The sequence below is a fragment of the Podarcis cretensis genome (assembly GCF_951804945.1).
Source record: "Podarcis cretensis genome assembly, chromosome: 11".
NCBI lineage: Eukaryota > Metazoa > Chordata > Lepidosauria > Squamata > Lacertidae > Podarcis > Podarcis cretensis.
In genome coordinates, this window is record NC_137180.1 from 17,641,496 (window position 1) to 17,654,139 (window position 12,644).

The 12,644-nt window shown below is 43.3% G+C and overlaps 1 protein-coding gene across 3 annotated transcripts in view; it reads left to right on the top strand.

The window, feature by feature from the left end:
• Positions 1-1,143: 1,143 nt before the first annotated feature.
• ZNF608 (zinc finger protein 608) overlaps positions 1,144-12,644 on the top strand; it is a gene marked incomplete at its 3' end in the record, with an annotated part of 135,270 nt that continues 123,769 nt past the window's right edge. For 2 of the 3 annotated variants that reach the window (XM_079995298.1, XM_079995300.1), the window contains exons 1-2: positions 2,429-3,826; positions 4,641-5,676. In XM_079995298.1, coding sequence (XP_079851424.1) covers positions 4,801-5,676 — 876 coding nt within the window. In that variant the 5' untranslated portion in view covers positions 2,429-3,826; positions 4,641-4,800. Of the gene's footprint in view, positions 1,499-2,428; positions 3,827-4,640; positions 5,677-12,644 lie in introns of those variants that run through there. The other variant, XM_079995299.1, reaches the window with a different exon arrangement.

A 12,644-nucleotide genomic window follows, 5' to 3' on the forward strand; every position in this document is an offset into this window, starting at 1 on the left:
CAAGCCAGCAGTCCTTTAGGCTGCTGCAGTAAAAGAAGGCATTCTGTACAACGAGGATGGGGGAAGGGCTCTGCAAATGCAGTCTCTCTCCAGTTTCCTGATATTGGAAGGCGCTGCTGTTTCAATGCATCCGTGGTTGGCTCTCAATCCAAAGCAAAATGCAATTGTTGATGAGCTGCAGTCGCTGGAAGGAGGTTAAGCGGAGTGATGGGCGGTGGGGGCGGGGTAGCTGGAAAATAATTGTATTCTCACTGATATGTTCACGTGGTCGTTAAGTGCTTTTTTTTTTTTTTGCTATTCCAGTTCGGTGCTCGCGGCAGTAAATCAGCAAGCTGGAAACAAAAGGGTTACAACTCCTTTGCGCAATAAATATCGAACTGTCCTACTTAAGTCATATTGTAAAAATGAGCAGAATATAAAATATGGGGGGAGGGGGAGGCTGAGAAAGGGCGATTGGGCTGAATGCGGGTGGGGGGGAAGGGGACAGGGTCTCTGCCCTCTTTTTTTGCAAGCGTCGCTCCAAAGCCTTTCTCATCTGCATTATTATTTTTAATTATTTTTGTTATTAAAAGGAGATCCGCAGGCAGCGCCGTGTTTTTGCAACGATTCAGCGAGGGGCCATTCGGAGAAACGAGACGAGATTTTCAATGGCTCCTTGGGAAAAAAAATCACATAGGGAAGCCATTAGTTGTGGTTTTGCAAACAGCAGCAGCAGCAACAACAACACACACACACAAATGAGTGGAGGAGTCTCCCTATTTGCTTCCCTGCAGGAGACGCGGCTTGTGCTTCTCTTCACCCGCCTTGCTGCTCCTTTAATTTAAATAAAATGTATAGGCTAATGCCGTAATTGAAATGGGAAGCATGATTTGTATCTTGCTGTAGCAGGAGGCTGCCTAGTGGAGCCCCCAGCGCAGCCGGGCGATTGCAAAATACAAGGCTTTTTCTATGCGTGTGTGTGAGCGCGCGCGTGCATTTCTCACCCCCCCCCTCCGGCAGCCGAGAGGAGCAGCTGTCCAATCAGAGAGCCCGGTTTCATAAAAGCTGGCCTCTGATTGGACGGATGGGAAAGGGCATTGGGAACAAAGAAAAGTCCCTTTTCAGGTACAGAGTCTATGCTTGCTTCACACTCTCTGCTTTCTCTGCAGTTCTGATTTCTGCTGCTCGCTGTTTGCAGCTGAGCTGGTTTGTGCAGTGCGCTCTCTCATGTGTGCATGGCGAGAGGCTGTGTGTTTTGCAGGCATTTTTATTTTTATTTTTTTAATTAAAAAATAATAATCCTCTTTTTATTTTAAAGGTCCATGACATCTGGTGCTGTTTTCTTCCAACAAACACAACAACAAAAAAACCAAAACCCATAAATCTTGTTGAAGAAATCTAGCCTCTCTCTTCTTCTTTTTTAAATGTTTTTTTTCCTCCCAACATAAAAATCGGCTGCAACCAAAATACACTCAATGCAGTTGTAGAAGGAAAAGGTCAACTCGATTCAATACAGACCGTAAGTACGGCTGCGTGGTGTCTCTATAGCACTTTAGAGGGGATATATATAAACATATACGGATATATATTTATATATATTCATATGAAAGGGGAGTGAGTGTTAAGAAATGTGTGCAACCTGGTGTATTCGGGATTAGAAATAAAAATCCACGATCACGGTGAGGAATATTTAGGAGAGGGCTGAAAGCGTCGCACAAATCATCCTTAACGTGCACTGGAAGGGAGGGGTCGCGTTAAATATATTACCTTTTTTCTTGGAGGGGGTGGGTGTTACTGACCAAATAGGGAGAAAAAAAATTTGACATAATTATGGACCTTGCCTGTTATTCACACCTTCCCCCCTCCAAAGAAAAAAAGAAGATCGGGGAGAGCTTCTGTTAAAATACAGAACAAGCTCTTTTTTTGGAGGGAGGGGGAAATGTCCTTCTGTCACATTGGAACAAATGTTTGCAATGCTTAAAACCGGGGCAGCCCGTGTGCTTTTGGCGCAGTGAGCGAGTCAAAAAACAGCCTCTTCTTCCCACCTCCTCCCGTGCAAAAAAGCAAATAAAAACGCAACCCCCCCCCCCAAACTGCCACGGCCCGATAGAGATCCGCGAGGTGGTTCGTTGCGCTGGCATTTTATTACAATGAAATAAAAATAGATCGCCTTGCAAAGGAGCCTCCCCATCCTTGCAGCAATTTTGGGCTTGGTACCTGGAAGCTGTGCCAGCCCTCGAGGGAAAGGGAGAGAAAAATCGACCTTATTTCCAAACCCCCCACCGCATTTCTTTCCTTTTTAAAGACCAGATCAGTATTTTCTTGATACGGTTGTCAACCCCCCCTCTTTTTTCTTTTTTTTGTTCTCACGACGACCAATTGAGCCCTTGATCCTCACGTGATGTGAAAAGCTTGAACTGTAACAAAATCGCTCCTTTTAGGTGGTTGGTGGCTCCTTCTCCCTCGCCCATCCCCCGCTCTCCCGCGCCCTCCTCCTCCTCCTTGCCTGCTGCGTTCTTTCCTTCCTTCCTTCTTTCTTTCTCGCCTGCCTCTCTCTCTATTTTTTTCCACCCTTCCCCCTCCCCGAACATACATGCAATGCTCCGCTTTTCCAATCTCTCCGCCATTCATTACAGCTTTTAGCTTTCCAAGCGCCAGCTAATTAAAAAATACCCAGCCAAGGCGAGGAGGAGGGGAATAAATGAAAACGATGAACCAGGGTTTGCTGGAACGATTCTGAAAAAGAGAGAGAGGGGGGGGGGAACCCTCTGTCCTGAAAACAAGGTCGCCCATTTTTATATCTCTGGACTCTTAATTACTGAATTACCCACCACATGACTTAACTCACGCCTGCAAACACCCAAACCCTGAAAAGCAATTGCAATCCGATCCCCCACCCCCTTTAAACTTTAAATGGTGGGAATATTTTGCTTCCTTTTTCTTTTTCTTTTTTGCAAAGCCTCCCTTTCCATCTGCACTCCCACCAAATCTTCTGATAACTGGTTTATCAGGCTCTGCTTTTATTCCCTCCCTTTTCCTCTCTTTCCCTCCCCCTTCCTTCTCTCTCTCTTTCTCCCTCCCTCTTTCCCCCTCAAGTTAGTTCAAGAAGTCAGATCTGTCAGGACGCGAGGGGGGGGGGGAGAGAATGCCACTTCCCGACTAACAGGCGGAATCCAGCCCAGATTTTCAGTCCTCTCTCTGCCCCCCTCCCTCTCTTTCACTAATTTTCCCCGATGTTAGCACATTCTGCCTTGTAACAACCCGGACGCCTGTAGGTTTTCTTTCATGGGATCATTACTTACTGATCAGGATGGCTGCAGAATCTGGAACTGACGACGGGATGTGAAGTTGGAGGAAAACAATTTTGCAACCTTTTTAATTTTTTTCCCCCCTACAATCACATCATCTTGGTGCTTTGCTCCAGCAAGGGAGGGGAGAAAAGGATTTTTCTGTTTTCTTTTTTTCCTGGGGGGTGCTTGAGGGCTTCTGATGTTGTGAATGTGAAATGCTACCTTGCAAGCCTGTGAAGTTGTGAGCAACCAAATATTTTAGAGGAGGAAAAAAAACACCAAATCTCCAAAGAAAAGGTGGTGGTAGTTTTGTGTGTGTGTGCGTGCAGGGGGGGGGGGGAAGGACCTCTGTTTTCCCCCTCATTGCCCAAAGTGGAAATATGTTCCTCGACGATTACTCTGGCAGAAATGTTACTTTGGTTTCTTCTACGTGATCACTTGCTCTTTTAAGGAAAATGAAATGGGGGAGCTGACTTTTTTGCTGAGACCAGTGAGGAAAGAATTTTGATTTGCTGGCTTAATTTTTTTTAAATAAAAAAAATGATAAAGGATTAAAGGTAAGCAATGTACGTAATATGTATGTAAATATTTGGACACTCAGCCATTGGAAATGGGCAGATTCCTTTGAAAATAATTTTAGCTAAGCTGTGTCAAACACACACTCATTTGTGGTTAGAGGCCGCCTTGGAAGTAGATCATGTAAAGTGTATGTCTTAATCAGTTTCCTGTACAGTCAGTAATACTATATTTAACAGATGGAGCCGTAGGTGACCTAAGACGACATTAGGACCACTTTTAGAAATGTTATCTTCTGTGCATTTTAAACAGAAATGGTGCATTCACCTTCCCTCAGGTAAACAAAAAAAATGCTAAAATGAATATGCACTTTCATTGGCTCTTTTTGTGTGTGTCAGTAACCTCCTCCGTCCCCGCCTCCCTCACAGAAACAAAATAATCTAATCTAGAGAAAAGTCACAAAACTTGAAGGGGGCTGGTTTAAAATAACAAAATTTTTGGAATTCATTTTGGGAGGGAAGCTGCTCTCTCTCTCTTTGTGCCTAAGTGATCCAGAATCACATTCACTGCTTGGTATTTTTTTTTGTGGATTTAAATCTGTCAACTTTAAAAGGGTTTTGTTTTGTTTTTTGCTGTGGTTTTTGTTTTTGGTACATGCCGTTTTAAAAAGTGATCTTGGATGATGGGATGCAACTCTAGGGAAGATGCTCATTATCAAAGGCTTCAGTTTATCAGACCTCTTTAAAATTAATATATGGAGTGTCTTTTCTGTCTCCCTTGCCTCTATATTTTTAATTTTATTATATTCTGGTAACACCCAGCCAAGAAATACTCGACTTTTCCCCTTCCTCGCAGGAAAAGGTGGACCTGGACTTCAGGGTATCTACCCAAATATACCTGGGGAAGGAAGGCGAGAAGAATTACATTTTAAAAAGGTCCACGGAGATAAACGAATGTCCCCTCATCTCCAAAGGAAAGTTCGTCTGATTTTTACTCCAGAGGTCTCATATTCAGGATGTCATTGAACACTTCCGCTGCTGGCAAAGGTGTGGATCCAAACACGGTTGATGCTTATGACAGTGGTGATGACTGGGAAATTGGGGTTGGGAATTTAATCATCGATTTGGATGCTGATTTGGAGAAGGACAGACAGAAATTTGAGATGAATAATTCCTCGAGTTCCAAGGATTGTGGGGGTCTCGCTTCCAGTGGGGTGAACGCTACCTCCGCCTTAGCTGATGGCCTAAAATTTGCTTCCGTCCAGCCCTCCGCCCCGCAGGGGAATTCTTCACACAAAGAAACGAGCAAATCAAAAGTGAAAAGGAGTAAAACTTCGAAGGATGCTAGTAAATCTCTGCCTTCGTCTGCCTTGTATGGGATTCCTGAAATCAGCAGCGCTGGCAAGAGGCAGGAAGCCCAAGGGCGCTCAGGCGAGGCGGCTGGCATGAATTCAGCGCTGGGTCAAAGTGTGAGCGCCAACTCAAATGGCAATAACACTAGCAGCAGCAACAACAACAACAACGGCAGCAGCGCTATTGCTTCCTGTGGGAAAAATAATAAAGAGGAGAAGGCAGGTAAAGCCCAGGGCAGCAGAGGCTCCAAGCGGGATAAGGATGGAGGGAAATCCAGGAAGGACAAGCAACTTGACCTGCAGCAGGGACACAACAACAACAACAACGGGAGCCAACCTCCCCCTGGGCACTTGTATGGCTTTGGGACCAAGGGAGGTGGCGTTGGGAGCAACAGCCCTTTCAACTGCGCCGCCTCCGCCGTGGGGGATGTGAGCAAAAGCGCCCCAGATTCAGGGTTAATGGGGAACTCTCTCATGGTAAAGAAAGAAGAGGAGGAGGACGAGAGCCACAGGAGAATCAAGAAGCTGAAAACAGAAAAGGTAAGACCATGTGCTTTCCCGCCCCTTCCTTGTTGTTTGATGAAACTTCCCACAACTCTTGCCCAGCTTCTGTTTGCATATAACATTTCAAACTCCCCTTCTCGGTTTCCCCCAGTCACCTCTTGGCACCCTGGAGTAAATCTTACCTGTTTGCGGTTTGTTTGGGTATTTTTGTTGTTGTTCCGGGGGGGGGGGGAATACCAATGCATTGTGGTTCTTAATTAGTTTTGGCTTTGGTGTCTGTTAATCTTGCTGTTTGAAATTGCATATCTGTTGTGGGTTCTTCATTGCCTACACTCAAAGGGAAAAAAAGCGGTGGTGTCCCTTCTCCCCAGGTGTCGAGAAATTCCTACCCCCACAACAGCAACAAAGGATGCAGAGCAGATATTGGAATCTTCTATTGCCATGGGTTTGAAGAATAATCCCAAAGAGTTATTGTATTTTTGTTTTTTGGGGAGGTGGAATAATAAGGTGGAGAGTCACTGCTGCTCTTACCAAAGCCAGGAAGCCCTACATAATTCAGAAACTGCCATAAGGAGTGCTTTGTCAGCAGGCATGCGGTGTGCGGATAACCTGTTTGGAAGGAGGGCAGTGGGGGAGGGGGTCCGGATCTGTGTGTGCAAAACCCTCTTTTCCAAATATAGGAAAACATGTTGTCCTCTGCCCAGCAGTCTCCTCTTATCTGCATTCTCAAGGAGTTCCTTCATGTGAGCTGCCTGTTTGTTGAGTCGTTGAAAAATGTGTGTGTGTTTTTCTCCCTCCCCACTGAAGTCTGAAGGATGTTCTCTGCGAAGGATAAATGGCTTTGCATTGTGAAGGGAGGTGGAGGGGACTGGTTTCTCTGGGCTATTGTTATTGCTCACTGGGGCAGCGTTTGGTGTATGCAAGGATTGTTCTGCATCCAGAGGACAGAAGGTTCCTTTGTCATCTAGGGAGCTATTGTTGGCTTATAATTAAGAGTCAAATTAATTCTACAGGTTGCTTAAACAAAGACAACCCCTCCCCAACCCCCCCAACCCTGCTCCCCACTCCAGAAAGAGCCCTGCTGGGTAATAGCTGGCGACATGATTGCACATAATCATTCAGACATTATTCCCATTTCAAGTTTCAGAGCTGGAGAACTTTTTGTGTTGAGTGCAGGAAAGTTGTGTACAGGTGTTCAGGAGCACTGGCTGTGTTGGGCCAGGTCTGTGACTCTTGTGCGGCGCATAATTCTTGAGCGAATCCTGTGCTTGTTAATTCCCCCGCATCCTTAAGACATGCTCAAAATGATCTCGCTGTAGCAAATGCCTGTTTGATTTTTTTTTTTTTTTTTTTTGCAAATTACAGCTTGGACAAGATCCCATTTGCCTGCAACGTAATCTGCACAGCCTTCTCTCTCTCATTTAGAGTGTTGAGTTCTGGTTGTGTCCTTCTTCGCTTGCAAACATGGCTCTGAATGGTCTCTGTGTAATTCTTTCCTAGCTGCAGATGTGTGGGGAGTTTGGGGGGAGAGAGAAAGAGACCCAGATTGGTTGACTTCCTAAGGTATAAAGTGCAGTCTGTGTTCTGGCTTAGTGAAATGCTTCTGCTGTGCTCTGAAAGCTGCCCTAAAATCTCAGGCTCCAGTGTTGTTGTGTGTGTGTTTTTTTATTAACTCAGTACAGTAGGCACTTGCTTTTGTTGCCAATAGCCTTCAAATTGCAGTTCTCTAATCTGCTTTAACTATCTAGATAAATTGCCCTAATCCAGTCTTCACAATGCTTGTGGTTAAAGAGTCAGAGCCATTTGATTGGATTCAGTGGATGGCTGGAATGTGGGAGGTGCTGCCCTTTCCTAACCTCCTTAGCCTTTTAATCTTTCAGCCAAATGTTCACATTCAACAATTTTGTTTAGCTGGCAATCTGAACATTTCAGTATCTCAAAGGCTGCTGTCATGGCAACAAGAGATTAGACAGTGGTGTGGTTTTCTCCCTCCCTCCCTCCCTCCTTCCCACTCACCCCCCTTGTGTGTGTGTTCCTTTTCATTCCAGTCACACAGGAAATTATATGAGGAATGAATTCATATACAAGCAAAGTACATTTCAGCCAGTGTAATGTAAATGAGGTAATGTGTAAACTAGGAACAAACCTGTCTGGAGGAGCTGTTCCCCCCCCTCTCCTTTTGCCAAAGGAGCACTTCTTATTTCAGCACTTGCCTTTATAGAATCGGTGGAGTTTGAATTACCAGTAACACCCACTGCTGTTGGCTCAAACTGACTTTAATGACTTCACTTGTTAGAGCCCTGCAGTGCTTGCCCCATTGTCTGCCACACTGGTGTGTTGGCTTACTGTCTAAAAGCATCCTTCAGGTTTTTTTTACTTCGGGGAGAAATTCCTTTCAATCAAATATTATGTGTCTGAATGTGAAACCTTGCTGCTAAAGGATGTGGCACTTTGTGGTGCTGTTTCCTTCTCCTCCACTTTCTCTCTCTCTTTTTTAAAAAAGATAACCAAGCATAGTCCTTGCTGAGGAAAAAGAAGAAGATATATTTGGGAAATTAAAATCGAATCTTTCCTCTGTTCAAAGATGTAGTAGATACGTGACCAGCACACAAATAGCATCCCTCTTGGACTTGGCATGGATTTTCCAGCAGTGGGTGGCTGAATCAATTTCCACACTTAAACTGGCATCTCCCTTTAAATAGGTTCTCAAATTTATTAATAACTGAATATTCAAAACCTTTGTCTTCTCGTCTGTGACGGTGCTTAGCTCTCTAAAAAGCAACAGCCACAACGTCAAAAGCCGAGAGCAGATTCCCAAGAGGCACAATTGCTATTTAATTTTAATGTTTTGCTTAAAGGGTCTATTTGGGGGTTTGCTTCTTCTGTTCCTGTACTGCAGAAAGTCACACAAAATCACGCCCAACTGAATCCAATGAGTGTCTTCCTCTCTCCTCTTAAGAGATGCCACTCCCTTGATGTGTAGGTAGTAGATGTGAGTATCTTGGAATTTAAAAAATGTCTGAGGTTACATATTTGTTAAGCACATTTGGTGGTTAACACACCACTGACGTGTAAATAAGTAGAACAATGGGAAAGGTTTGAGTGTCTAGTTGTGACAGGTAGGCCAAATACTCATGTCAGGCCCCTTTCATCATTGCCAAATTTGTAGGAAGTTACAGAAATTGCCAATCAGCATGAGTGCCCCTTTCTTTTATGGTTTATCAATTTCTGCTGCTGTGAAAATTTTAAGTAGTCTTCAAGAACTTCCCATTTGATTTATATGCTGTGTGTGCAATAATTGCTCATTGTGCACGTTTACCAAAACTTATAAAAACACACACCCTTAGCCTATTAACATGCAAATGCTAGCGGCTGATTATTGTGGCCAGCTTTTCGCATTTTCTGTACCGTCATGCGACACTTGACACGTTTTTCTTAAGAATATGTTTTGACTTAACGGCCTGGTTCGCACGTCATATTAAACCACAGTCAATGTTAAACTATGGTGTAATCTGAACCAGCTAATGTACAGTTCTCCAAAGTCCTCCTCTTCGCTCCTAGAGCAATGAACCACAAGTTTTCTGCTCCAGGCGATCACAAGTGGTAGGCAAAGTTTTCTCTCTTCTTACTGCTTGCAATTTGTTTTTTGGGGGGCCAAACCCAAAAGCCCAGGTTAGGGCAACACAACGTTCTTTGGCGTCTGGGTTGGGTTGGTACCTCCAAGCACATCGCAGCCAGGAGCAAAACTCTGTGCACGCCAGCAGCTTTAACGTGATGTACAAACGCTAGCCTATGAGTTTATGAAGATGTGTGTGTTTTAATATGCCGGCTAATGCTGCTGTTTAGGGGCCATTTATTCACTGCCGGGAGAAGCAAAGGGCAGAAAGGTCACTGGTTGTAATTAAGGAACAAAGTCCATTGTTGCTGGACAGCAAACTGTTTTGAAAGCTACATAAGGGATTTAGCTGTCGAAAACATTGATAACTCTTGGGCGCTTCATAATCAGCGCTGCTCCGGGTTCTTAATGCTCTATAGCGCTGTCTAGTAGTGTGACGACGTTTTTCTGGGTCTAGGTGAAGAGGTGGTGGCCTTTGGCTGAGGAAAGCTTTCTGTATGAACCCAGTGACCTCTCAGGCCAGATTCATTCTGTATTGAATTCCTCTGCAAGGTTAAAGTAACACTGAAACAATGGGCCCTGAGACATGCATAAAGCGAAGCATCTAAAGGAATGTGGTTGTTGTGAACCACTTGGGGGGCATGTAAATTTTACACAGGACATTACTCAATCTTACCATATATATATATTTTAAAAAACCAACAACTTCATGAATGCCCAGTAAAAGAAATGAAAGGAATTTTAGGATGTGTTTAGGTTCAGCTTGTTTTGCGTGCTTTAATTAGGAGTATATAAATACTTTTTTGAGCGAAGAAGCAGTTTATAGCCCAATAAATGAAAACGCATTTTTAAAGTGCTAAGCAAAACTTGTGTAACCACAGAGGTGTTCAATAACCAGATTTCAAGTAACACGCAATGTACCATCTGTTCCCAGTTTGCAACATAAAAAAAATGAGTTGAACAAACATGAGATTTGCTAACATTCCCCTCCCCCCACTTTTTATTTTATTTAAAACATTCACCTGTAACTTTGTAGAAAGGCAGTGGATTTCTAGAATACAAGAAAGCCAGGGACAATGTGTGCCCATACGTATATTTCAAACCTCTAGACTTTTAAGAAAAGCTTAGTTTTAGTTTATCGCTGAAGAATTGAGAACAGGGAATCAGCTCCAGCAGCCCAACAAGGGCCAGCTTTTCAAAGATCTCAATATTTAGCAAGTGCTTGAATTATTCTGTCCATTCCCTCCCCCCCAGAGGCAAGAGAGAGGAAAAAAAGGGAAACAGGGGGAGGACAGGAGGAGAAAACATTCCCAAAGGATAATTTTAGTAGGTTATTACCAATTACCTAATGGTATACATGATAAAAGCTGCTCGCTGAAATTTCCAGGAAACAGACTCTTTAAGAAAGTTAACTGAAATTGTTGCATTAGGTGCAGAAAATCATTTGAAAGACAAAAGCTGAATTTCTGAACTGTTAGGCAATAGGATTCTTGGCTGCAGACTGTGCACCTTGGAAAAAAAACCATCTTCCTGCCTTTGTTTGAGGTCTGTTATTGAAGCTAATGACTGGTCTTGTGTTGCCTTGAGATAAATGGCATTATCTCTTGAGTAGGCTGACAGGAAACAGACATGTTAATGGTGAAGCTGCGGGGAGGATCTGCTGTAGTTCTGACAAAAGAGTTAAGCGTGGACCCCTGGTTGTGATCATTAACACATAATGCATTTCTGCTTTTCCTGGCAGGTCTGTGATAATTGGAAAGCTACTTTTTCCAACAATCACTTAAGCCCCCAAACCCATCCTCCAGTATATATCTCTGCCTGCAAAAAACTTGTGAACCTTTTGTTAGAAAACGAGGAACACAGTTTAAATATCAACAATTACATTCTGATATTTACAGGAGCCTTTTTTAAAATAATAATAATAATAATAATAATAATAATAATGATGATGATGAAATGAACATACTGTTTTGGAGATGAAGCAATAGGTTTTTAGCAAATGGCATTATACCATTGCACTGGGAAATGTGATGAGCCAGCTGGATTGTTATAATCTAGTCTAAAAGCATCAACTGGGTGAGAACCAAGTTGTTGCCACATTGAGAACAAAACACACACAAAAATGTGTGGAAATTACATTGTTTTCTGAAGGGGTTAAGGGTTAGGGTACTTGAATTTCATGAAGATAAGACTCTGGAAAGTTTTATGGGCTATGGTGGTATGACCCAGAAATCATAATATTATATAGGTTCAAACTCTGATACTCCATGTAAAATTAATCTAGATTAATTTCCACTCTTGAATCTGTATTTGAAATAATAAATATTGCTTAGAATTCCTGACTTAAAGCTCCACTTGAAACGTTTACACTTTTTTTTTTTATTTTGTTTAACATAAGCAAGCGCTTTAGTAACAGGAAAGGCAAAAGATTCTTGAAGGATCCCCTTAACACTAGAAACAGCAATGGATTTTTATTTTTATTATCCTGCTTTGTAATCTCCTCATTAGAAACGGCTGTTGGAGGGTCAAGTCTCTTTCATAGAATTGTAGAGTTCGAAGGGACCCCTAAGCATAGCTGTCAAAGTTTTCCCTTTTTTAAGGGAAATTCCCTTATTCCGAATAGGATTCCTCGCAAGAAAAGGGAAAAGTTGACAGCTATGCCCCTAAGGATTATCTGGTCCAACCCTCTGCACTGCAGGAATATGCACCTTGTCGCTTTCAGGGATCAAACCTGCAACCTTCAATAGAAGCCATTTCACTGAAATAAGAAATTTGAGGTTCCCTGTCCTTTCTATATACAGTGGTCCCTTGGTTTTAGAACAGCTTAGTTTATGAACAAGTTGGAAATAGAACGCTGCAAACCCTGAAGTGCCGTACTTTTCCGTGCATAAAGACAAAGTTTTTTTCTTTAAAAATTATGTGGGGGTCGTCTTTTTATATGGATAGGGCATAGGGTGGACGTTTGATTGTTTGGTGCCGTGGCTGTCAGTGGCTATTGAGCGCGTTATTGGTTGCAGCGTCAATGGGTGGTGTCAATTGGCTGATGCTGCGGCAATTGGGCGGGCGATTGGCAGCTTCTGCCAGCGATGGGACAGACAAGAGGTGTTTTTTTGTAGGCTAACGGGTGAGTGATTTTCGGCAATCCCCTCTAAAAAAATCTCAACAACCCGGATAATCCCCACTCCTCCCAAAGCTCAACAACTTTGGGCAATCCTCCGCAAAAAAGCTCAATAACTCTGTGCGATCTCCCCCCATTTTCTTAAATTTGAGTCCCCCAAAATAGAGGGTGTCTTATACACGGGGAGTGTCTTATAGACGGAAGAGTATGGTAGGTGTTCCGGTTTGTGAGCTTTGCCCTGGAACTTTGCTTTCCTGTTGAGTGTGTTCC